This window comes from Pagrus pagrus (assembly GCF_965226575.1).
Source record: "Pagrus pagrus genome assembly, chromosome: 12".
Classification (NCBI taxonomy): Eukaryota; Metazoa; Chordata; class Actinopteri; order Spariformes; family Sparidae; genus Pagrus; species Pagrus pagrus.
Genome location: NC_140196.1, coordinates 20,673,377 through 20,698,076, shown reverse-complemented (window position 1 = coordinate 20,698,076; position 24,700 = coordinate 20,673,377). Strand labels below are relative to the sequence as shown.

The 24,700-nt window shown below is 42.4% G+C and overlaps 2 protein-coding genes across 3 annotated transcripts in view; one reads left to right on the top strand and one right to left on the bottom strand.

Annotated features, from left to right (window-relative positions):
* Positions 1-3,569, bottom strand: part of gpr158b (G protein-coupled receptor 158b) — a 73,984-nt gene extending 70,415 nt beyond the window's left edge. Inside the window, exon 1 of the mRNA XM_084368655.1 lies at positions 2,142-3,569. Within this exon, the coding sequence (XP_084224781.1) occupies positions 2,142-2,998 (857 nt within the window). The 5' untranslated portion in view covers positions 2,999-3,569. The remainder of the gene's footprint in view (positions 1-2,141) is intronic.
* Positions 3,570-10,826: 7,257 nt separating this feature from the next.
* dis3l2 (DIS3 like 3'-5' exoribonuclease 2) lies at positions 10,827-23,122 on the top strand. 2 transcript variants are annotated; one of them, XM_084369905.1, is made up of 21 exons: positions 10,827-10,932; positions 11,506-12,284; positions 12,403-12,533; positions 12,813-12,866; positions 13,632-13,733; positions 13,912-14,086; positions 14,295-14,359; positions 14,886-15,115; positions 15,202-15,375; positions 15,628-15,707; positions 15,825-15,937; positions 16,170-16,277; positions 16,367-16,600; positions 17,594-17,673; positions 17,843-18,026; positions 18,340-18,426; positions 18,674-18,821; positions 19,138-19,268; positions 20,226-20,330; positions 20,681-20,785; positions 21,195-23,122. In XM_084369905.1, the coding sequence occupies exons 2-21, from the start codon at positions 11,531-11,533 to the stop codon at positions 21,291-21,293; spliced, it is 3,159 nt and encodes a 1,052-aa protein (XP_084226031.1). In that variant the 5' UTR covers positions 10,827-10,932; positions 11,506-11,530; the 3' UTR covers positions 21,294-23,122. The 2 variants fall into 2 exon arrangements, with proteins under 2 accessions (XP_084226031.1, XP_084226030.1); XM_084369904.1 differs by having other exon boundaries at positions 10,827-10,941.
* The last annotated feature ends 1,578 nt before the right edge of the window (positions 23,123-24,700 follow it).

The window sequence follows — 24,700 nt, the reverse complement described above, 5'->3', positions numbered from 1 at the left end:
GGAAAAAGCCAGTAAGTGTCAAACTACATTACGTTACACATCCTTGTTTAGGACTGGAAATCAGAAAACCTTTAAGTCTTGGCGGTTTTTATGGTCTAAGAATGAAAAATGACTTGAGTACCATCAAAACCTCTGCCAAGAAAATATGTTGTTTTATAATGCAAAGACAGAGTTTTCTCCTTTTTTAAACCACTGTTTCTTCTTCTATTCACAAATCACTGTCACTTGTAAAATGCCACGGTCGTTTTAACAGTCACTCAAAAAGCATCTTGGCAGAGCTTGAATAGTCATTTGATTGATTGTGAAGTCCATTACTGAATTCATTTGATGAAACTCAACATTAACAGATGCTTGAGGCAACCGTCACGAGCAGCTCTCTCCCATTTCTCTCCACTAGTTAAACATCCTCATCACTGCATGTTGATGGTCGCGTTTTAGACAGGCAACACGTCTTTTTCTTGGAGACGAACGGAGCATCAAAGCCAGAAATGTGTGAGCTGTTACTGCAAATCAAACCGAATTGTAATTTAAATGCGAAGTGTCTGTCTTATTAACTCTTTGTATTGTGTTGAAGACAGTGGTGATGCTGCGGTTACCCCGCAGTCACCTGGATGCTGCGCAGCAACAACAGACACCGCAGTACTTCTCCCAAAAAGTGTCCAGAGCAGCTCCTCCTGGCCACATCACAAGCTCCACAACCCAAGAGTGACTGTCCCTGGAGCAGGTAGTGATGCAGCAATTTGCTCAGGGACACGTCAACAGGGTGGACGCGTGCCAACCTGCGGCCTAAATCACCACACACTGCTGCTGCCTACGAACCGCTGAGCAACATTCATGTGTCATCCAAACAAAATGTCACCCACATCCTTCTCTTCCTGTTTACTCTCTAGTTGCAGTTAAGGTAGATTTTAGTCAACATTTTTTCCTGGAGGTGTAAGAAGACGTGGGCGTGAGTTTGTGGTAGAATTCTGGCTCCAGAAATTGAGAAAGCGTTTGGCACCAAGGACGAACCTTCCTTCTTTTCTTTGCAGGTTTTTCCTGAACATGCACTACCTGAGCTGTGTGATGGGATCAAAGTAGACATGTTTATGTGTGTGTGTGTGTGTGTGTGTGTGTGTGTGTGTGTGTGTGTGTGTGTGTGTGAGAGAGAGATTAATCTCTACTGAGACGGATGTGAAGGTTTAGTGCACCTGAAATTCAGAGTGCAGTTTGTGATCTTTCATTGTTTATTCATGATTTAATTGATCTTTTTTCGAGACACTCTTGGACTGCAGCCTTGAAATATGAGATCCTTGGGTGATTTAGCTGCTGTGTGCATACAGACACACACACACACACACACACACACACACACACACACACACACATATACAGCAGCCAGTATAGATCCCTTCAACCAACAAATCCAGTGTAAAGCCTGCAGTGTTCATTAGATGGCGGGATGCAGCAGTGGAGATGCACAGCTGTGCTTTGACAGGCGAGCATATTAAATGAGAGAAGTCTACCTGTGTCTGTGAAGCCTCTTTTACACCATCTGTTTCCTGCATCACGGCTGCACTTGATCAAGATCCATATTTACATACAAGTCTCACATAACTGTCAATCAAATGTGGGGCACTCGGTTCTGGTTGGCTGTGACGTGACTTTTATAGCTGGAGTTGATTGTTTGATAGAGTACTTCGTATATACTGTATGTTTGTAGCCTCAAATGTGAGGAAAACATTAAAGGAAAAGTTCACCCAAAAATGAAAATTCAGTCATTATGTAGTCATCTTCATGCTGATGGAAAGTCAGGTGAAGTTTCATAGTCCAGAGAGCTTCACAGCAAAACAGCGTTCTCCTAAACAACTGAAGTAGATGGAGACTTGTTTTAAATCGTAAGAAGAACAACAGAAAAAAACAGAAAATGTCTCCATACAGCTCGTCCAGCATTAAGCAAATTCTTTGCATTTTAAATTAAGTTCCCATTAACTTCAGATGTTAAGGAGAATGCTGCAAGCTCCAGAAATGTTTTCTGGACTACAACATTTGACTTCCTTCATCATTTTTGGGTGAACTTTTCCTTTAATATGAAATTAGAGGACAAAAAGTGCTCCCGCAAACCTGAACAATCACAAACTTTTCCACACACTTCCTCTCACCTGAACTCTGGTGCAGAGTTGCTCTTCAGTCCATAGAAGCCGGCAGACAGGGTGAGCAGCCAGTGGGGCACGAACGCGCCGTGCTCACACTCCAGGTACGGCGCCGACCACTTGATCTGGTTCTTGTCCAGCAGGTAACTTCCACTCTTGGTACCGGGCGCCTCCATCACTCTTCTGTGCACATGTGGTCTCCTGCCGTCCCTGAACTCATTAAACCAGTCGGACTCCGGGCTCCTGCTCTTCAGGTGGCGGTGCGCGGAGCTGGACAGGTCCTGCAGCACCACCTCGTTCTCGCTTCTGGTCGCCTGGAGGAAAACCTGGGGGCCCGGCGTCAGCGCGTCTGCGTGGAAGGTCACCACCGCCCTGTGGATTTTGGGGTCCCCCTCGAGGATGCTCTGGACCAGCGCGTGGTACCAGTGGATGTCCCTGTGCAGGGTGTGCTCCCTGGACCTGTTGGCCTGCAGGATCATGTTCAGGAAGTTTGTGGCGTGCGCTACAGTGTCCAGGATGCTGTGCAGGGAGTAGTGGGAGGCGACGTGCAGGCCGCCCCGCAGGCTGCTCAGCTCGTACCTCCGGGAGCAGTTGACCTGCCTCAGCGCGGAGGAGTCCCCGGTGTGCAGGAAAGCGGTCACCACCCTCGGCAGGTCCTCCTCGATTTTGTGCGCCACCACGGCGCGCTCGGTGGTTGGTACCGAGTAGTAGGTCGGGTGGTGGGGCGGCTCCCTGTTGATGTTCTGGGTGCTGAGGACCGGCGGGCTCTTCTCCTCACGGTCACTGTCCGACCACTCCACATAGCCATAGTTCGAGCCCAGAACCAGCCCCGTGTGCAGAAGCAGCGGGACGACCAGCAGAGCCATGTCGCTCCTCTTCACAGGCGCAGAGAAGAAACCGGGGACACTTGGCAAAGTGTGGCGAACATAACCAAAGCCACCCTCCTTCTCCTGCTGCTCCGCGGGACTACAGACACTTTACAGAACCAGAGGACGTCCTCAATCTCACACTCATGGTCGAGCTGGAGACGATGAAGGCTCCTCACTTCTTTGCATCTTTTCTTCCTCGCCGGAGATAAAAACGCACTTTCCCTCCTCTTCTACTCCGTCTTTTCTTGACAGCACCTGTGTCAGACCCAAACAGCTGCGCACACAGACCCCCTCCGGCCTCCCAACTCGTAAAAAACACAACACCGACTCCTCACCGCTCCGCAATCCATTCACATGCAGCGACGTTAGGACCGAGCGCTCACGCTCCCTCCTCACTCCTCCTCGGAGAGATCCATGTGAGAGGAGTGGGATGACGAGGGACGGGGAGAATTGTTCTTGAAGTCCCGTCCCTCCCAATGAAAGCCTAATAGGCCACCTGAAGTGTTGCCCACCGGTGTGTGTGGTTGTTTCCCACTGCCAGTCTGCCGGAGGTGGGCGGAGCGTGGGGAAGGCGGGAGCTGTCCGGTGCTGAAAGTAGCGCCCGTAGGAAGAAAAGCGAGGGTGGTGGTGGTGATGAAGATGAGGATGATGATGATGAGGATGATGCTAATGATGAGGATGTTGATGAGGGTGATGATGAGGATGATGAAGTGCTCCCAGTGACGAGGATGGAGCAGCAGCCTGTCAATTAGAGCAAATCTAAAATTAGAAGACAACATCTGAGTGTGAACGAGACAACCACACACACGTACACACGTTTCATTCTAATGAACGCAGTTTTCTGCTGATGACCAAAAGTATTTGGACACATATTTCAGTGGGCATTAAAGTGTTTTCTCAGCTGCTTACTCACATTTTCTAAAAATAAACCACAAGTTACCAACTGCACAATCACGACTCCTTCAAACTGCACACACACTTTTCTTACCAAACATCATCACGCCTTCCAACCAGAGTGAAGTTCTGGTTTTATAACCATCTAACTAATCTATAACGCTGTCATCCTGATAGTTCATGCATTCATTGCGGCCACGTTGTCTGTTCTGAACACCAACATTTATTTAGTTTGTCCATCCTGCCTTTTCAGACCAACACATCTGTAATAATGTGACGTAGGGAGGACGTGTTGTTGTAGGCTAACCTTCAGTTGTTTTTGTTTTTATATAGCTTTGGTACTTTCAAAACTATCTAATGCAAATATTGTGTTTGTTTTGTTTTTTTACTTTTGACAACCTTATTTCTGACGTTTCCTCCATTTTTTCCCCTCAGTTAAAGGTGCGATATGTAAGATTATTGGCTACCTGTCAAATATTCTTGAACATAGTCGCTAAGTGCTGCTAACTGCCGCTGCCGTTAGCTGGACATCTCTGTTAACCGTGTAGCTATGGGTCGTATGAGCTGACTCTAGCTGGACTGGGAGCTAGAAGCATCGGGGGATTGTTGATGTTGCTCCCTACCGGACTTTCACATCTTGAGGTATAAAATGGCTAGGGGCTAGCTGGTTAGCATGCTAACTTCAACAGGTTTCTATGCAATGCATTACATACAGTAGATGTCCTTGCCATGTGCCTACCCAACACACAATCACAATTAACACCTGTCCCTTGTTTCAGTCTTCCCTCCCTGTTGTATTAAATCTGTGTTTCTCCCTCACTCTTTTCTCAGTTGGTCTGTTTTTAGTCCTCGTGGCGTTTCTGCGATTTTCACGGCTTCTCCCCAACCCCTTTTTTTGCACCTCGTGTCTTCCTGTGTTTGCTCCTCAGTGTTCTTGGTTCTGTTTCCTGTACCTTCACAGGTTTTCTAAGTTTAGTTTATGTGTTTCTCTTTATGTTTTTGGATTTGCCCTTTTTTTTATAAAAACTTGCCTTTGGTTTTTCAACCTGTCTGTCATGGTGCTTTGCAACTGGATCATCTTTTGCTAAATGTAAAAGATAGTAAACACACCTTCCAAAAATTGTGGACGCTTACCAAAATCACACAACATTATCCATAAACAAACACACAACTATATACCATAATGGCAAACATCTTGTGCTGCATAAAGGGAAAACAACGCTACCCCATTGATAGCTGAATGGTGCACACAAGTTCCAAGTACAATATCGCTGGTTCAGTTCCAGCCATTGACCTTTGCATGTCATGTCTCCATTTCTTGTCTACCTCTTCACCTCATTCTGTCTAATCAGGTGAAAAATTCCCCCAAAAACTCTTGAAAAAAGACGTGATCAACTGCTAAGATTAGAAGTAGTAGCTCCAAATTTGGATGGACATTGTTTTCTAAAATATCATCGTATATTGTAGCATTAAAGGAACAGTTCATTCATTCAGCAAAGTCAGTAATTATCTACTTACGTCAGGTGAAGTTTCAAAGTCTACAAAACATTATTGGAGCTTCACAACAACTGAGCATTGCAGCATTCTCCCTAAAAACTGAAGTAGATGGAAAACAACTAGAAAAAATCTTAAAATGGCTCTGTACAGCTCGATCAGCCAAGTCTCCAGAAACCCTGAGATACAAAATTGATTTAAAAGGCGTTATTTACACCCACAACTCGTGGTGGAACTTGTGCAACCACTTCAGACTTCAGGGTGCATGCTAACGCTTTTAACATATCAGCTATGGTGAGGATTTTGGCTTAAAATGGTGTAAATAACGTATTTTAAAACCAACATGGGATATGGAGATTTGCATTAGGACATATACAGGCTGTATGGAGCCATTTTATGTTTAGGTTTTTGTTGTTTTTGTCTACGTTGTAAAACAAGTCCCCATCTACATCAGTTGCTAGGGAGAATGCTTCAACACTGTTTTGCCGTGAAGCTTCAGTTTTGTGGACTATAAAACTTTACCTGACTTTCCTTTCGGCATGGGGGTGAGTTGAAAATGACTAAATTCTCATTTTTGGGTGAACTTATCCTTTAAGCCTTTCTTTAATGGAACAGTGTGGCAAATCCCAAACCACTAAACAGCCCCAGAATCGGCTGAGATTAAAAGCACAAACGTGTCAGGTCAGAGCTGTCCACTTACTTTTGGCTACACGGTATAGAACATGTATATGTGTATATGTGTGTACAAAGGCACAGTTGTGATGTTATATGATGATACATACACAGCAACGACTCTGAGAAAATGTGAACACGGCTTCCCTGTGTTCAGACACTTCACCAGTCGTGTTGTTGTTGTTGCAGTTGTGAGGCTGAACATCGTTTTCATTGTCACGTCCGTGCTCGTGTCCACCTCGGCCTTGTTCTGACATTCTCCAGGGCTCATCAGGAGTCAGCCCAGGACTGTAAATGGGCGTTGCAGTGTGCAGCTCACCCGGGGTGACTCGCAGGCCGTTGCCATGGCAGTGGAAGGTGACGACGGCAGAGATCTCCCCTCGCTGCCCGCTGCTCGCTGCAGCTGGTGACGGGGAAGGTAGCCTTTCTGGCCCTTTGCAGCATCTTATAAGTGCAGGACACACACCTCTCGCACACACTCATCCTTCTGTGCCGAATCAGACTTTGACGTGTAATGCTGCAAACAGCGAGGACGGATATTCATAAATTCTGACAAGAGAGTACCTGTAAATCACATCAATCACCATCATCTCTCTCAATCATTTTGCACACGGGCTTGAAAGACTAAGCGGCCTCCAGGCCCCGTGATAAAAAGGTGTGTATGTAGCACAGACGGTGAATTAGGTGGAAGGAGGAAAAGCGACAGTACCGAGTAGTGAGGGAGCATCAGAGGGAAAGAGACGGGAGACCGAGCGAAGTGACTGTTCCTGCCCCCTCTATTTCATCCTCTTTTACAAGCTGCACTGCCTCCCCTGGCCTGATGAATATTTGATAGGCATTTGCTGCTTCATCTGCATGCTTTACAACTTGAGTCCGTACAACCGCAACAGCGGCAGAGAGGCAGCCGTGCCAGCCCCTCTCTCACCCACGCTCCCCCGTTCTCCCAGAGGTTCCTTTAGGTTTCCTCAGAAGAGAGCAAAGGACGGAGAAGGGGCTGATGAGTGAAAGGGTATTTCCTCTGATGCTGTTAATTTTTCTACAGGTGGGAGTCTGCTTGGCTACGGCATCATTCAGGGACCTGTATTTGATCTACTGAGGTTGTTGTCAGTGGGAAAGTGACCAGGGCTCAATAGAAGACTCTTGAAGGGGTGTGTTTTCAATGAGAGTCTATAATCAAACAGTAAGCGGAGGGGCTCTGGAAAAGCCGTTCCTCACAAGCGTGTGGATGTGTTTTTAACAGCATCTTCTGATATTAAAAGCTTCAGTTTCATCTGTGCTAAAGTGGAAGCTGTCAAAAACATCAAAAGGTGTGTAAGTGAGAACTGTTTGGATGCAGTGCAGCTGCTGGAGGTACAGTGAGGATGTTGAAAAAAATGTAGTTACTGACTTAGTTTAACTGAGTTGGATGTGGTGATGTGTAAAAATCATGTCTCTTCCTCTGACATTTCACCTGAGACTAGAGAGGTAAACAGAGAGCGGTGAGGAATGATGGGAAAATGATGAAACATTTAGTGGTTCAAGTCAAACCAACCAGTTCTGTGGTGGAGGAAAATACAAACAGGCCATCAGGATCCAAAGTAGGAGTTCAAAATAATGATTGTGTTAAATGCCAGCGCTCTGACTGCCACATCAACCGCAGCTGCTTTATGAAGATGAAAGAGGCTGCTGGAAGCTGTAACTATGTTAATTTCCCACGGTACAGTCGGCCAAAGGAGGGACGGTTTATCAACTGATGCTGGTGAAAATTGAATCTCATCTGCGAATGTCAGCGCAGCGTTCCAAATGAACAGCGTGAGTGTGTTGTGTATAAACAATGCACCAAATCTTCTTTACCTATAGACACGTGTCGCCCCGTCCCAGCGCGCTATTGTCAGCACTATCTATTTAGCCAGTCCGATACAAGCCAAAAACAAATAGACAAACACAAAAATTCGCTCCAGTGGGCAAAGTAAAGCCTCTGTGTCACCAAACCTTCAGGTTCCCCCCAACATGAATATTCGGTTATTAGTTCTGTAGTCCACTAAACATTTCTGGAGCTTCACAGCAAAACAGAGTTGCAGCGTTCTAATCAACTGAAGTAGACGAGGCTCCATACAGCTCATCCAGTGTCATCGAGGTCTCCAGAAGCCCAAGCTTTTTTGAAAAGATGTTATTTAACGTGCGGCCTAGCTTATGCACTTGGCACTTAGGCTGTAAATAACTTCCTTTCAAGTCTCCAGAAGCCCTAAGATCTTAAATTGATTTGAAAAGATGTTATTAACTTGAAAACTTCACTGTAGCTACTAGGCTAAAAGCGTTTACATGCACCCTGTCTGAAGTGGGTGAACAAGCTCGACCGTATGTCAAGGGTGTAAATACCATACATTATGTTTAAAGTCCCCAGCTACTTCAGCTGATTAGGAGAATACTGCATCGCTATTTTTACTATGAAGCTCCAGAAATGTTTTGTGGGACTGTAAAGTCCAACTTTCCTTCGGCACAGGTGTGACTGGATAGGTAAACTTTTCCTTTAGCTGATGGGAGGAAAATTAAGGACCCAACATTCAATTTTATGTTGTGACAACGCTGTGCTTACGTTTTGGTTAGGTTTAGGCACAAAACCCACTTGGATAGGTGTGTTTTGGCTAACCTGGTTCTGTCAACACAAAATGAAAATGTCCCGACGTCTCGCTAAAAATATCAAGAAATATTAATTTGCGTGGCTGAATTTGGAGTCAGAAAAGACCTGCGGCCACTTCTGCCTGCATTGTCGTCCGTGCTGCTGCTAACGCTCACTGTTGCCCAGAGAAGGCTGTAGTGTTTCTATGGGAGTTTCTATTTTTTCCCCCATATCTGTGTGGATTTCCCCAGTTTCCTTCTAACCAATGACATGCAGATCGATAGAGCTGACCTCAACTGATTTCGTCCAATGTATCGAAGAAAACGTCCAGTGTTTCTGTAGGTGGTCATGTCCCTTTTCCTACCTGTAAGTCACGCGGGCTCTCTCAGTACCTCGACTGGCCAACAACTGTTCATGCATCTGTTATACTGATAACACCCAGCTGTAAGTAGTGTTTCAGGCACTCCGACAGTCTATGTCTAATGCAACAGCAGGTGAGACTTAATTAAATCACATAATTAATCCAATTACAGCCTTATCGTGCCATCTCTGCTTGAAAAACACTACTGCACAGGTGGGTTATAATAGAGACCAGATGTTTGCACAGGCAGTCTGGGTGGCTTTGTTGAAGTGTCAGGAAATACACTGCCTGGCCAAAAAAAAAATCACCACCCGGATTTAACTAAGCAAATAGGCGTGTAGCCTTAAGAAAACCACCTATCAGTGAAGCTAATCGGGGGAAAAAGGCTTCAATTTGCTAGAGAGCATAAAGATCTGACTCTGGAGCGATGGAAAAAGGTCATGTGGTCTGATGAGTCCAGATTTACCCTGATCCAGAGTGATGGGCGCATCAGGGTAAGAAGAGCGGCAGATGAAGTGATGCACCCATCATGCTTAGTGCCTACCGTACAAGCCTGTGGGGGCAGTGTTATGATCTGGGGTTGATTCAGTTGGTCAGGTCTAGGTTCAGCAACATTATATGCCCAAAAAATGAGGTCAGCTGACAACCTGAATATACTGAATGACCAGGTTTTTTCCATCAATGGATTTTTTATTCCCTGATGGCACAGGCATACTCCAAGATGACAATGCCACATATCACACTTTCTTAGAAACATTTGTTTTCTTTCTCATGGTATCTGGCTTTTAAATTTAATGTGTGTGCTTGTTTCAACTCGCTGGTTGAGAGAAGAGAGAATAAGAAAGCGCAGATGGCACTGCTGTATCGATGCTGCATAACATAAGCATGGAAACCATCTTATATATCCAGAGTCGCTGTGGCCATCTGGCTGTGAGGTTGGAGGACACTATATTAAGGTGCAAGCCGAGTGACACATGCGATCAGGTGTCTTTTTTTATGAACTCTGCTTTTATTAACTTCAATATATGACAGTTATGAGCTACTGAAGGCATCAGTGAGTGTATGTATGCATTAGTTGTCTGTGAATGAGCTTTAAAAGACATCCTGGGCCTCTATCAATGTGAGACACGACAACCTGATCTACATTATACCGTCAAGATGTCTGAAAGCATCATCTGACTGCACACATCACCTCCATACCATCTCCAGGGAATTATGCTGCTGTGTGTGTGAGTGAGTGTGTGTGTGTGCTTGAAGGAGCCTTCACAAGTTGTCTTGCACTATGCGAGTGAAGCAGGCGTGAACAGACAGGTGTGAAATCAGCCTGTCCGCAGGGAGAAGAGAATCTATAACAAATATATGGGTGACGAAATTACACACCATCACGGCCAGACGTCACACGCTCAAACACATCCGTCTCACTGAATGCTACGTTTACTTTCCTGCAATCATTCCCATCAGACAGGATGGGTTGTTTGCACAAGTGTCACACACAACAATATGTCACTGCAGTCAAATAAATGTAATATTTGGTCTTTGCTGCCCTCTAGAGGTTACTTGTGACCCTCAGCCTATCCAGTGATTCAACAGAAAAATCATTTAGTCACACAGTGAATGATGTTGCATGGTTACTCCCAACGACACTGATTCATTTAGGTGTAATGTCTGACTAATAAGGAACATTTATATTCTATGATATCAATATAAGCAAATAAATAGATTGATAAATCTCGATTTTTTTTTTTCTCCGTGGGGCGTTTCTGTGCATTGGATTGATTCCGACAATTCCGACAGCCCACAAAGGCATCATTATTGTATCCGTGCATGACGACGGAGGACGTGAACGTATCAGCTAACATTAGCATTTTTGCTCTGAACAAAAAAACGACTAAGTTACACAACTTCCACACAGTGAGTAAGGTAATGTTTAAAATGATGAGTTTGACAGTCTGTCCGTCTGTTTCCGAGTCGTTTGTAGTGGTTCAGGGTTGCTGTCTGACTGACATACAAGCAGTTGGTTAACGTTAACCAGACACTTGCCTTTCTAAGTAACTGATGCTAGCCAGGCACTGCTAACAACTGTTAGCTAACAATAGCTAACGGTTAGCTGCTAGCAAGGACGTGTTTTAAACCGTATTCTTAGCTTGACGAAACCTTAAAACTGAGGACAAAGAGATGACACAGTGTTTTTTTATTTTAAAGCCCAAAGACTGGATGTTTAGCTTACTAGCAGCCATGTCTACATTTGTTTCTGTTACTGAGCTAACATAAATGATGTAACATGAGTGGACTGCTCGGCAATAAGTCATCCAGCCTCCTGAAGAGTAGCTTTCATTTTCTTTAGAAGAAACAAACTTGTTGTGCGTGTTATGAGTGCACTGATTTGCAAGCATTGTTGCTAATTAAAGTAACCTTGCCTGTAAGTTATGTGTATTGAGTCATGCTTGAATTGTATCATTCACAGTGTGTTTTCTGACTTTTCAGGGACAGCATCTTTGAGGATTGCCCCATGGATTCTCCTCGGGAATCTAAGAAGGCTCACCTGAATCGAGAGCCAAAGCGCACCCACAATCAGCCAGGCATTGCTCCTCAGAAAGATGCCTATGCCAGGCTCCTCAGCCAGCACAGCAGCAGCAAGTTCAGTCTGTATCTGGAGCAATATGCAAAGGATATGTCCTTTCAAAGGGATGGACCTGGGCCGAGCACACTGCTCAAAGCCCAGAGTGACAAGCTCAACATACCACAGCGAAAAAGGGACCAAGTGCCCAATGATTTCTCTGACTCAAGTGACTTCTCCCCATCTTCAATGAAAATTAAAGGAGAGGAGAGTTCACTGTCTCTGTACATGGAGAAACTGAACACCCGCGGTGCTCAGCAGGACGGTGAACGGAAGCAAGGCGTGTCTGACAAGCAGCGCCGGGGACCGAGAAGGGACACCGCCACCAGCCACGATGGAGACATAGACTCTGGCGAGGAACTCAGCTCTTTAAAACCTAACAACCCCAAGAAACACCAGAAGCCGCAGAAGAAAAGCAAGGACCCTAAAGAGGCCGACTCGTTTGTTGGACGTCCCCAGTCCCCAAAGAATGCCAGTGCAAGTGGGCAAGAGCAAGAGAAGATGACAAAGTCAAAGAAAAAAAACCTGCCAAAGCCCCCTGAAGACGAGAACAGTAGAGAAGGGACAGTCAGGTCAGGGGTTGACATGCAGATGTCAAGGCCCAGGTCTCCTCATGGTAAAGACAAAAGACTGCAGCAGCCCAGAGGTAAATTGTAGGTTAGTTTTTGAGATGTTATTTCTCAGCAGGCGATGCGAGAATGTAGTTGTATACTTTTGATGACCTATGCTGATTATATTACGTCATTGGCATAAATCTTTTTCAGCTTCAGGTGCCAATTCTCCTGCTGACAGGAATAAAAACAAAGGAGGCAGAGGATCAAAGAAACAAGTGTTTGAATCCTACATGACGTTGGAGGAGGTTTCTCATGGCCTTAAAAGAGGAGAACTCATTCAGGTACTGAGACACGCCTGTATTAAAATGTATAGCAAGTATAGATGAAATTACTGAAGGTGGTCATACTATTTGGGAATACAAGTTTTATGAATATTTGATCATTTTAAATTGGAGTTTGTGTGACTTCATGGTAAATCCTTTCTGTATATTGAAAAAAAAATCTCAATACCACATACCTGATGTGCCACTGAGTTCAAGGTCAACTTCATACAGTGTGATTCAGCAGTAAATCACAGCATACTGATGAATTAATTTCTAAATTGCACACTTTCTCTGCAGGGACAGTTGAGGATCAACCCAAAGAAATACCATGAAGCTTTCATCCCATCACCTGTAAGTTCAACCCAGAGCGGATCTGACACATTGTTTTGCTGTTTCACAAACTTGTTTCATGGTTTCTATGAATGCATCTCATAGTGAAGGTGTTGCATGTCTAAAGTATCGGGGATGGAAATCAAGAAATGGTTCGACATGCCTTCAAACCTATCATTTCCTTTTATCGATGCTGGCATGGTTTTCTAACAGTTGTGCATTGCAAAACAATGACGCCAAGCTCGTGCATCTATGCTGCTAGAATCTTGACTTGAAACAAGGAGGCATGGCACAGAGGAGGAAATGGTCCAAAGCATGGTTATTTTCATACAGAGACAGCAGTACTCCTTGAAAGGTCTGTAAAATAATAATATCAAGTAAGGGTGGATAAAACTAAGGCAGGTTTAACAGGTTTTTTCTTGTCAAAGGAAACCCAAATGAAAATGAGTGCTGTATAAACACTCCCTCATTTCACCCATCTTAGATTAACAGACAAACTGTTGCTACAGCTAAAACTAATTATCCAACTACTAAAACAGTTACATTCACGCTGAAAACCAGCGTAGGATACTTTTTTCCACACAGAAAATCGATCAGGAAACAGTAAGGAAATTGTTTAAGAATCAGACCGATAAACTGAATGAAGAACGGGATTGATATAAATAAAATCTTATCAGTTCCCATCCCTGTACAGTACAACTGTATATAAATGCAAATATTGTTGTAAACCTTTCAAGACATGTGAAAGGCAGACAGGAGACAAGCAATCTGTGTCTATGTTTGCAGGATGACACAAGGGACATATTTCTTGATGGGATTGTATCTCGCAACAGAGCGCTGAATGGAGACATAGTGGTGGCGCAAATCCTGCCTCGGGACCAGTGGAAGGTAGGCCATACTCCCCTATCTCTGTACAGTATACTTTTATTTTGTAAGCCCCTTGTCTTTATGTGGACATTAGAATTTAAAAGTTATTGATTTAATTGTTATAACATGCTCTATTTTAGCATTTATCGTCCCCAAAGGACATCAGAACACACCAGTAGCAAGTATGTGTCTGTTTCAGGTGGTGAGGTCAGACACTGACTGTGAGGGCTCCAGTGAGTCAGAGACCCAGAGAGAAAACACAGCTCAGAAGAAGACAGCGCGCACCCCCAGGCCTGATGTGATGGTGGAAGACCAGTGCAGCGACCAGGACGAACTCGTCAGAAGAGTTCAGAATACCACCCTCACCGAGACAGGTACCGTGATGATGTGTCACTACAGCAGCTATTTCAGGTCACAATTAATATGGGAACGGTGTTATCAAGTAATAATAATTCAGATAATGTTTGGTATTGGTCAATAAACTCTGTGTTTGAAGGTTTATTTACTGAGTTTCAATGCAGAGAAGCACTACAGTATGTCGGCTAATACCTCTTCATTTGCCCTTTCTTCTCATTGAAATAGGGGTACCTCTGGAGGACCCCTCAACCCCACGATCCAATGGGGAAATACTCCAAAAGACTGCTAAAGTGAGTTTCCAGCCTTTCTCTTGAATTTCTTACTCACACCTTATCTTCTTTTTCCCAATCATTTTTCTGAGAAGAGTCAACAGACTTTAATTAGTTTTTCCTTCCTGCTCAACATGAAACATCGGCTCCGGCCTAAATTGTCAGAAACAACTTAGCAATATATTCTACTACTTCACGATAAAAGCTACTCATTTCCTGTTACTGAAAGTCTTTAACTATACAAAGGAACGACATAAATTTTGTTTGCATAATGATTCACTAAGGGCATGGCACTGTAGTCTTTATGACATGTTCAAGTGCAGGTTTTTGGCCGAGACACAGGCAGACAAACGCGACATAAGCCGACACAACGGTCAGCCTTTGTCGAGGCTAGTTCTTTGAAGTCAGTTCGGTGTGTCTGGGCACAAAAGTTGTCTTTAACTTTTTCTTAAGCAGCTTGTCGTCTTTTGCTCAGGACGTTAAAAAAAACACACAGGTCTTACATCTTACATTCATCACTATATTTCCTTTATCATCTGTCATTCAGGTGGTCTACATTGTTGAGAAGAAACATTCAAGAGCTGTGACAGGCTTCCTGAAGTTCCTACCAGACAAGCCTTTTGCCATGTTCTCCCCCGTGGACCACAGGGTGCCACGGATTAACGTTCTCCTGACTAACTGTCCCGAAGACTTTACATCCCGCCCGGGTGACTACACCAACACCTTGTTCATATGTCGGATCACCAACTGGTCAGCCGACAGCAACTTTGCAGAAGGGTGAGTGTTAGATTCAAACCTTGATGCAGGAAAGCATTTCAACATTGTGTCATCCAACCTGACTCTCTCCTTTATGTTTCCTCCAGTCAACTCCATAAGACTCTGGGTCAAGCTGGAGAGATCGAGCCAGAGACAGAGGGCATCCTGATAGAGTATGACGTGGATTTTTCTGAGTTCTCAGATGAGGTGTTAGACTGCCTACCCAAGAACTTGCCCTGGACCATCCCACCTGAGGAGATGAGCAAGAGGAGAGACCTGAGGTAGGACTCTAAAGCCTGTACATGTTTCTGTAGCTCCACACTTTTTTATGAATATTTTCTTTGAATGGGAACATGCTACATGAGTCAAATCCAGTTTTAGAAAAAATGAGCGATAGGAGATATATAGAGAGATATATATTGCTCATAACTGGGCTACTGATCATTTTAAGTTTTGTAGTCTGATGGCAGCAAGCAGTTGTTCTGTATTAAGACCTCATAATGATTCACAAAGCATTGTCTTATCCTGTGCAGGAGGGAGTGTATCTTCACAATTGACCCTGCTACTGCCAGAGACCTGGACGATGCTCTGTCCTGTAAACAACTCCCCGATGGTAAATTACCTTAACTGTGGAGCTCACTGATAATGGTTTAGGTTAAATTCTGACTATAGATACAGATGCATGTTTTTACTGGGGAATGGGAGGTCATAGACTGTCTTCTTCACACAGGTAACTTTGAGATGGGAGTCCACATCGCTGATGTGAGTTATTTTGTGGGGGAGGACAACACTTTGGATGCTGTCGCCAGCCAAAGAGCAACTAGCGTGTACATGGTTCAAAAGGTGAGTGCTTGTTGAATTTTTTTTTAATTAATCAGCTACTTCAAATGGCATCAATGAAACTGCTGGTTGATCTGACCAGATGTTTTTGCCTTATATGAAGTGTTATTTTTTTTTTAAACATTATCTCTCAGTTGTAGCTTCATAAACACACCTTATTCTTTTCTCTTCAGCCCTCAGTGTGTTCATGTGTTCGTCCTAGAATTGATCCCTTCATGTGTTTGTCGCTGTGCAGGTGATCCCCATGTTGCCTCGGCTGCTGTGTGAGGAGCTGTGCAGTCTGAATCCTCTCACAGACAGACTCACCTTCTCTGTCATTTGGAAAATCACACCAGAGGGAAAGGTATGACCGTTTAAAATTCACAGCTGTTGGAGGTATTTTCTGCTCCCTGGTTTACCTCATTGGTTCCACTTCACCTGCCCACCCTCCAGATCCTGAGCGAGTGGTTCGGCCGCACAGTCATCCGCTCCTGCGTGAAGTTGAGTTACGACCACGCTCAGAGCATGATCGATGCCCCCGAAAAGATGTTCTCTGCTGAGGAGCTGCCACCTGTTGACCCCGAGCACCCCATCGATGAGATCCATCAGGCTGTGCTCAACCTGCACTCCATCGCCAAGAACCTCCGGGCTCAACGCTTCTCAGGAGGAGCCCTCCGACTAGACCAGGTCAGGCCTCGTTGCCTTGTGTTTTGACTATTTTGTGAAATCTGTCCTTTTGTTTTTTCTAAACCATGTACACTGGAGCATGACAGAAACGTCTGAAAGATAGCGCCATCATCAACTCTTGACACAAACTTTTATTTATTTAACTTATTTCAGTCTAAATTGAAAGTTTGAGGTCCTGCAAACTAGAACAAACAAGATGAATGTGAACAAAATGTGATGCAGCTGCAGCTGACCACAGTTTCAGCACTCCACTCATATCCCGCTTATTTCAGAATAAGAGTCCATCAAAGATCGCTCGAAGGTGAAATCTACAAAATTCAGAGCCACACGATTTTGGACTCCAGCACCAGCTCGGACCAAAACAAATGTGTGCTTTGTTCACTCAATAAAGTTGAATATTGTTACTAAAAGGATACTAAAAGACAACATCCATCACAGCAACAGTCTGTTTGACCTGTTGCCAACTTGCAAAATATACACGTATATCTGCTACTGTACCAGTAGAGCAGCTGCCTTCCTCAGCCTGTGAGGAAAAAATCAAAATTCGAATCAATTTTATTTATAAAGCCCAAAATCACAATCACATTGCCTCAGTGGGCTTTATAAACTGTACAGTGAAATGACACCCTCTGTCCTTAGACCCACGATGAGAAAGTTTCTTACAAGGCCACCATGTTAAAATGGACTCGCATGCAATAACATTCATAAGCACATTCATGAGAACAGAGACGATCAGATCACAATACACACAGTGTGTGTGACGCCCTTCTCTCTTCAAGACTTTGTTACTTCACTATATCTTTACATAGCAATTAGTTGAATGCTTTGATATTAATGCTCTAAATGTCATTTATTCAAGTTTTCAAGAGTTCATTGAAGAAATTTAACAGGATTATTTGAACTGGTTAACATGATGTAACCCAGCAGTAACTGTAATTGTAAATGTATGGAAACTCGGATAAGTCAGCTTGTCATTCCATTTTTTTCTTACAGTTGAAACTGTCTTTCACCCTGGACAAAGAGACCATGATGCCTCAGGGCTGCTATATTTACCAGTACAGAGACAGTAACAAGTGAGTAACAAACCCTCCTCAGATACAAATTCCTGTCTGTATCACTTCTGTTTCTCTTTCAAAAGAAATATATATTTTCAGTGACACTTGTATAACTTCTGAATCATTGTTCCCGTTTTAATTTCGCCCATATGGCCATCTAACTCCCATCCATAACTGTGTTGTCTAGGTTGGTGGAGGAGTTCATGTTACTTGCTAACATTGCCACAGCCCACCACATCTACCGCAAATTCCCTGAGCTGGCCCTCCTCAGGTGCCACCCGCCACCCAAGACCAAGATGGTGGATGAGCTCCAGGAGCTGTGCGACCAGTTGGGGATCAACATCGATCTGTCCTCTGCAGGAGCATTGCATGTCAGTAGCCCAGTTTCTAACATCTCAGAAACAATTAGAAAATCTGTTTTTCCTAATCAACTCAGTGTGAGATTTACAGGGTTGTATTTTCTTTCTGTGATCAAATTCAAAATGTCAGCATTACAGGTGTTTTCATATTGTCCATTTTATATCCTAATGTTTGCAAGCTCTTTTGAATGATCACACAAGCAAATGGTGGCTAGCATGAGGCTACCACGATTGCAAGGTGCATTGAACTTTTGACTGTAAAATTATTAGATAGTTATTTAGTATTAATGATTAAAATCTCTTTCCTTTTTGTTCCAACATGCAGAAGAGTCTCAATACTACTCTCGGTGATGATGAGTATACCACTGCCAGAAAAGAAGTCCTCACCCACATGTGCTCCAGACCGATGCAGGTAAGAACTCAGTAACCACTGCTGAAGGCCTTCTTTTCTTTATTTTTTAACTTTTATGATGATGTTTGTGAAGCCTGTGTGGAATACTTTTGCTTTTGTTAGACAAAGAATGAAAAGTTCTTCAAAATGAGAAAAAAAACAAGGTCATAGAAGTTAAACGAAGTCATGCAATAAAGTCATTTTACAAAAAAAACCTCCTTTTGTGAGATTGAATATAGTATTCAATCTGTGTTATTGGTGTTTCCAGATGGCGTTGTACTTCTCTACAGGAGTACGCAAGGATGAGAAGTTATTTAAGCACTACGCCCTCAACGTTCCCCTCTACACTCACTTCACATCACCCATCAGGCGCTACGCTGACATCATTGTCCACCGGCTGCTGGCTGCTTCACTGAGTGAGTACCTTCTCTACTAAACTCTGTCTTTGAAACACAAAAACAAGTAACAGAAGGTCCTGTTTGTTTCCAACAGTGCTGTGGTTGTATTGCAGGACCTGTGTGGTTGATCATGTAGAAGAGAAATGCAGAAAAAGAACAAAGCGGCCTCAGATCTCACTCTGAGTCGATGCATTGTTTATGCCGTTGCCTTTGCAATAGTTTCTGGCCTTCCTGTCTCTGTCAGCTCCTACTGTGTGTTTCTCAGTCAAATATGTGTGTGGTTTTTTTTTTCTTCTTTTCTCATACTCATGTGTGTCTGAATGTTTGCTTGCAGAATGTGGGCCTAGTTTGGGGCTGTCAACACAAGAAGTCCAAAAACAGGCATCACATTGTAACGACAAGAAGACTGTGTCCAAGAGAGTGCAGGAGCTCAGCTCTGAGCTCTTCTTTGGAGTCTTTGTAAAGGTCAGTAACCAAATCACAACATACTGTCAACAAGTTGGACTCAATGGTCAATCTGAAATTTTATTTTGTCTTCTTTGTTGCACTGGCCATGGTTTAACTAGGGTTGAGCAAACTTGCCTTAAATGAGTATCCTGTACAGATAATATATTTTTATTATAAATATTATTATATATATATTTTACAAGTAAAATGTGTCAGTGTCTGATCTCGTGATGAAAGAAAAATCCTCATTAGGTAGTTGATTGAAGTTTATAAAAAAATGTCTTTAGTTCTTTAGGTAGTTTCTTTTACTCTTATAGACAAAGATATTGTTTTGAAGCTCAAATATGAAGCTGTTCTATAAATAGTTTTTTAATAAATAATGATTATAACAACTTCTAATCAACCCATATCAACTTCAGGCTTAAATTAATAATAGTTAGTCCCACCCACTTCTGGTTTCAGCGCCACCTACTTCTGGTTCAAGCCTCACCCGTTCGGGATACGGATACAGATAATTTAGTTGGTTGAACTCTCTCAGGACTCGTTTTAACAAAGTTTAGAGTTTATAATTATGTCAAATACTAGACCAACCAAAACATAATGAGTTGTTTATGAAATACAGTTTTACAAACCTTTTTATTACTTTTCTCTCAAATAGAAAAAGTAAATGTTTCTCTGATATTTATTTATTAATTCTTCAAAACAACCTTCCTGCCATTTAAGCTTTTAATTTCAATAATCCTGTTTCACATTTAATATTCTGTGGTTGTGATTTTGTCAGGGTACTAAGGCTCTGACCCTGGGTGATTATTAAGATGGAGCTTATTGGTTTCCTCCTCAAAAGACAAAGGGGTCAACAATCAGCTAGATGTCATAATTGTAAAATAAGCCGAGGTTTAAAGCAGTTCCTTAATGTCAGGTCAGAATCATACTGTCACTATACTGAAGTCTTTGTTTTTGGTCTGTGCTCCACAGGACTGTGGCCCACTGGACTCTGAGGCCATGGTGATGGGGGTGCTGGATCAGTCCTTCGATGTGCTCGTTCTCAGATACGGAGTTCAGAAACGCATCTACTGCAAGGTCAGCTCAATAACACTCCATCGACGGGGGGCAGTTTTGTTTTCACTTTTATTTAATGTTTTTCATTTTGCTTTTTATGTTCTTAAAAACTCATTCATCTTAACTTTTTGCAGTTTTCTTATGCAGTCGACCATTTAAGAGAAATTCTTTACACTGTGTTCGATGACCTTAATTCAGCTTTGTCAATCATCTTTCACAAGCAAGCACACTGTTAATTACTTAAAAGCTCATTCCAGAGGGAGAAATGAGGCAGTCCAGAGAGTGATGTTGTGACGATACAAAACAAAACCATCCAACAAGTCAACGTCACAGGACTAGTTTTCTTCAATACAGTTTGTTTTCACCTTCAGTCTGTTACGGGCCTGGACTCCTTCCACCATCGTAAGGTGGGAAAGAAGTCTGAGCTGACTCTGGTCTGGACAGCAGAGGACATAGAGAAGCCTCCAGTAGAGCAGGTAAGAACCACACAAGCTGAACCTGCTTATGTCATGGTTTGGCCCACCAATAGGAAAATGAGAATATTCTTTAAAAGAAATTGAGAAATGAACGTCCGGTTTCATGGATTTAAAGTTCTTCAATGGGTGATTTATAGTTTTAAATGAATTGTAAGACAGAGAAAGGCTAAACTTCTAATAATTTAAGTACAGTTGTCAGGTGCTGTGGCCTTTATGCACCTCTGACGGATTATTGAGGTTGTTTTTAAAGACTGAACATAACGTTAAAAAAACTGGAGAAAACGAGACAATTTATTCCATGAACAGGTTGAGTCAGCTAACTGGTGTTAGGATGGTTAGAAAGTGACCTTGAACAAGCAAGTTTTACAATGTGAATTGCAATAATCACATTTCTTCTTTCCACTTGCAGGTAATCTCAATCTTCACATTAGTGGAGGTGCAGCTCAAAGCAGACGGCGCACCCATGAAATACAGCGCAGTGCTCAAGAGGCCCGAGGAGAGCGAATGATTAACACTCAAACACCTGTATGAAAATTTGGAATTGCACATTTTCTTTAGTTGATTGGTAGAAATCGTGTTGTTTAGACGCAGTGTTACTGTGGTAAGCAGGGAGGTCACGGATCAGGTCAGAGTCATACTTCAATTGAAATTCACAGCAAGTTCAAGTGCAGCCTACTTCGTCCAAATCACCCACACAGGTGCATGACTGCTGCTCATTTTCCAAGGTATTATAATGTGCGTCATGCTTTAATGGAATAATTGCTGTGAAAGGGACTTTGCCTCCAGCTTTTCTTTGGTTTCCATTCATTTCTGTAATAATAGGAAGTCAATATTTATAGACGTGCAACATGTATCTATACCAGGCATGAGTATGAGGTATAAAACACAAATTAGTAGAAAAATGGCCGTCTTGAAAGCAGAACAAAAGTTAAAAATCTAACATGTACCGCTTTGACTTCATTATGGATTTCAATTTGAATTGTGACTCAGGTCTGACTGTGAACCCATGCAGCAAAAAGTTTTATTTTGCTGTTGATTTATTGTCCTGACAAGGACCGCTTTGATGTGATATAACTGCTGTTCACAGTCTAACGTGTGAACGCTGAATTTTAACTATTTTCAGTTTATAACAATGACTGGTTTCCTGATTCAGGATGGATGAGGGACCTGTATTTGTGTTTGATTACCACACTACTGAAGCTGGCTGTAATGTACCTTGTTGTGGCCGGATCAGACAGTAAAAATGTAGCAGTAATATTAACATTTGCATAGAAACAAAACAACAGCCACCACATGCCACTTTTTATATAACCCTATGTATTTAAAGTGTTTTATGCAGGAAGAGTTTTGAGATTGTCCTGTGGGCTGAACGAAGGAGCTGAACAGCCTCCTCACGTCTCCTCACGGGACTTTTTATTTGTCCGTTAAAGGAAGGGTCTCATTGATCGAACACATTGTTCCAAGTCTAAACTGTGGTACATTTTCTGTATTTAGTGCGTCAGTCAGTCAGTTTACTAATTTATCAACTCATTTTTATTGTTTTTAATACAAAACATGGGAATGACTTGAATGTGAAATGCTGCTGAAAATGGTTGGTGGCCTTGAGATCTTAATGTATTTTATGTCAGCTCACAGGCTTCAGAGTGCTTCCAACTGTAGTTTGTGTTGTTTTTTAAAAATTTGCTCAGATTTAATTTGTGCAGCCAAAATACTTAATGGACCTTGTGAGAATCAACTGTGAATTTCAGCCTTAATTTAGTCGAGTGAAGACGAAACTACATTTTAGCGCAGCTGCATAGTTAAAAATGGCTGCGGGCCTCCTTTTTTTTCTTTGACTGGATCAATGTGCCTCTTTCAGATTTTAGTTGAACAGTGCCAAGCGGTGTCGTACAAATTAGCTGCTACATCTGCACTTTTTTTGTTGTTGTTTTTCATTGTGTCTAGATTTTTGAAAGGCCACTGGCTAATGGTTTTAAGTTATTTTGTCGGACATGAACTGACAGTTTGTGTCTTGAGCTTTAAATGTATTTTAAACCAGCAAGTGAACTAATGCAAAACAGCTGTACTGATTTAGAGGGGTGTGTTTCTCTGATGAGGGTTGAAAATGTATCACTCACATTCGAAAACCTTAGAAGGCAATATGGTTTAAAAAAAAAAAAAAAACCCTGAAAAACAATAGGACAATTTCTGTGTGTCGTTAACAAAGTTATATTGTGACATGTAACTTTGAGTATGGTCAGTATTGAAAGTGCTAAACCACAATACAGAGCAATAGATAGATGTGTTTGTCTACAGGTAAATAAATACATACAAGAAATCCACTGGAGGAAAAAGTGACTCAAACTGTGTTTTTTTTTCTGAACAGTAGTCAACACTATCAAATATTAGGTGGTGATGCTCTTTGTAGAGGGAAACAAATGATTTTAATTAATTTGTTGCTGGGTAAACCCTGCCACCAGTATGACGCACTGCTGCCTCTGATTACTGTCACTGCCCTCCCTTGTTTAGTTTATATTGCGAATAAATAGATAATCTGCCATCTTTATTACCAGGGAGTGTTTCTTATTAACCCTCCATAAAGTAGTGCGCATGCATATAGAAGACAGTGAAGCAGACAGTTGGTGACATCACCTTCAGAAACTGTGTATTCCCCACCCAGTGAGACGATACGATGTGAAACTGAACGTCTGTCGAGCTTTTTTGTTTTTCAAATCTGGATTAAGGATTTTAAGAATCTCATTTTCTTGTGTGCCACATCTTTAGTAAAATTTCAGGTCTGCTTAATGCTGCTATAATCAATATTTCTATATCAACAATGGATCACATGACTGCTTTAAATTTAAGGGTCATCTGTAGTGATGGAATCACAGACAATTATGACCCAATTTGGATTCATCCCTCAGCTCTTGAGAGCTTTATAGCAACTTTTTAGTTTTTGTTTTTACAGCTCAAAACTGTGTTGGTGTTGGTCATCGCTTTTTGAACACACTGTAGCCTACTGTACACAACATCAGACCAAGTTAGCAACTAGCTCATGAAACAAATGGAGCATTAAGTTCAGTATAATAACTACAGCCACTTGTATATTCCACAATGAATGAAATAACACTTGGTGTAAATTAACGTCTGTAAAGGTTTGGGTTTTTTGGGTTTTTTTTTTTTTTTTTAATTTGTCGTAAAATATTAGGTCTGCTGTAAGCTACAATAATCGATATCTGTATATCAACCATGGATCACAGGATTCGGCTACTTTTAAATGAAAGAGTCATTTTAAGTGATAAACACAGATAATTATGACCTGACTGATTTGTCCCTCAGCTCTTCAGGTGTATAGCAAATGTTTAGTAGTCGTCGTTGTGGTTGAATGTCCCAAAACTGAACCGTTTTGGCTCACTGTCAACACTTTTTGTAGATGTTTACCACAAAAAAGCTCAAATAAACGCACTGTAGTGGCTTTCCTAAGGTAGCAGCTAGCTAGTAATTGGAGCATATAGCTTTCTGCCAGAGTGGCAAGTCTTTCCAGCATGACGGCTAGAAGGAGAGTGAATAGTGGAGTCAAGTGAACACTAAAACTACTCTATAGTAAAGCTAATAGCTTCTCGCTTCTCTGTTACTTTTTGTCTGCAAAATATGTTAATATTATTATGTAGCATTTAGCTAGCTGCCAAAAAGCCAAATATTTTCCACATGACCCAGCTAAAAGGAGAGTAAATAGTAGAATAAACACACAGACAACTCTGAATTACTGCTAATGTTGCTTCTTATCAGCTGGATGTGTGAATTAACGTCCTGTTTGCTAGCAAGTTCAGCAAAGCAACATACAAGGTAATATGTCAGTGTTGTGTTCACGGCTTGTTGTTAATGAATTTATTTTTTTATTCCTTCAAATGGTGGTTTATTTTTCAGACACTGACA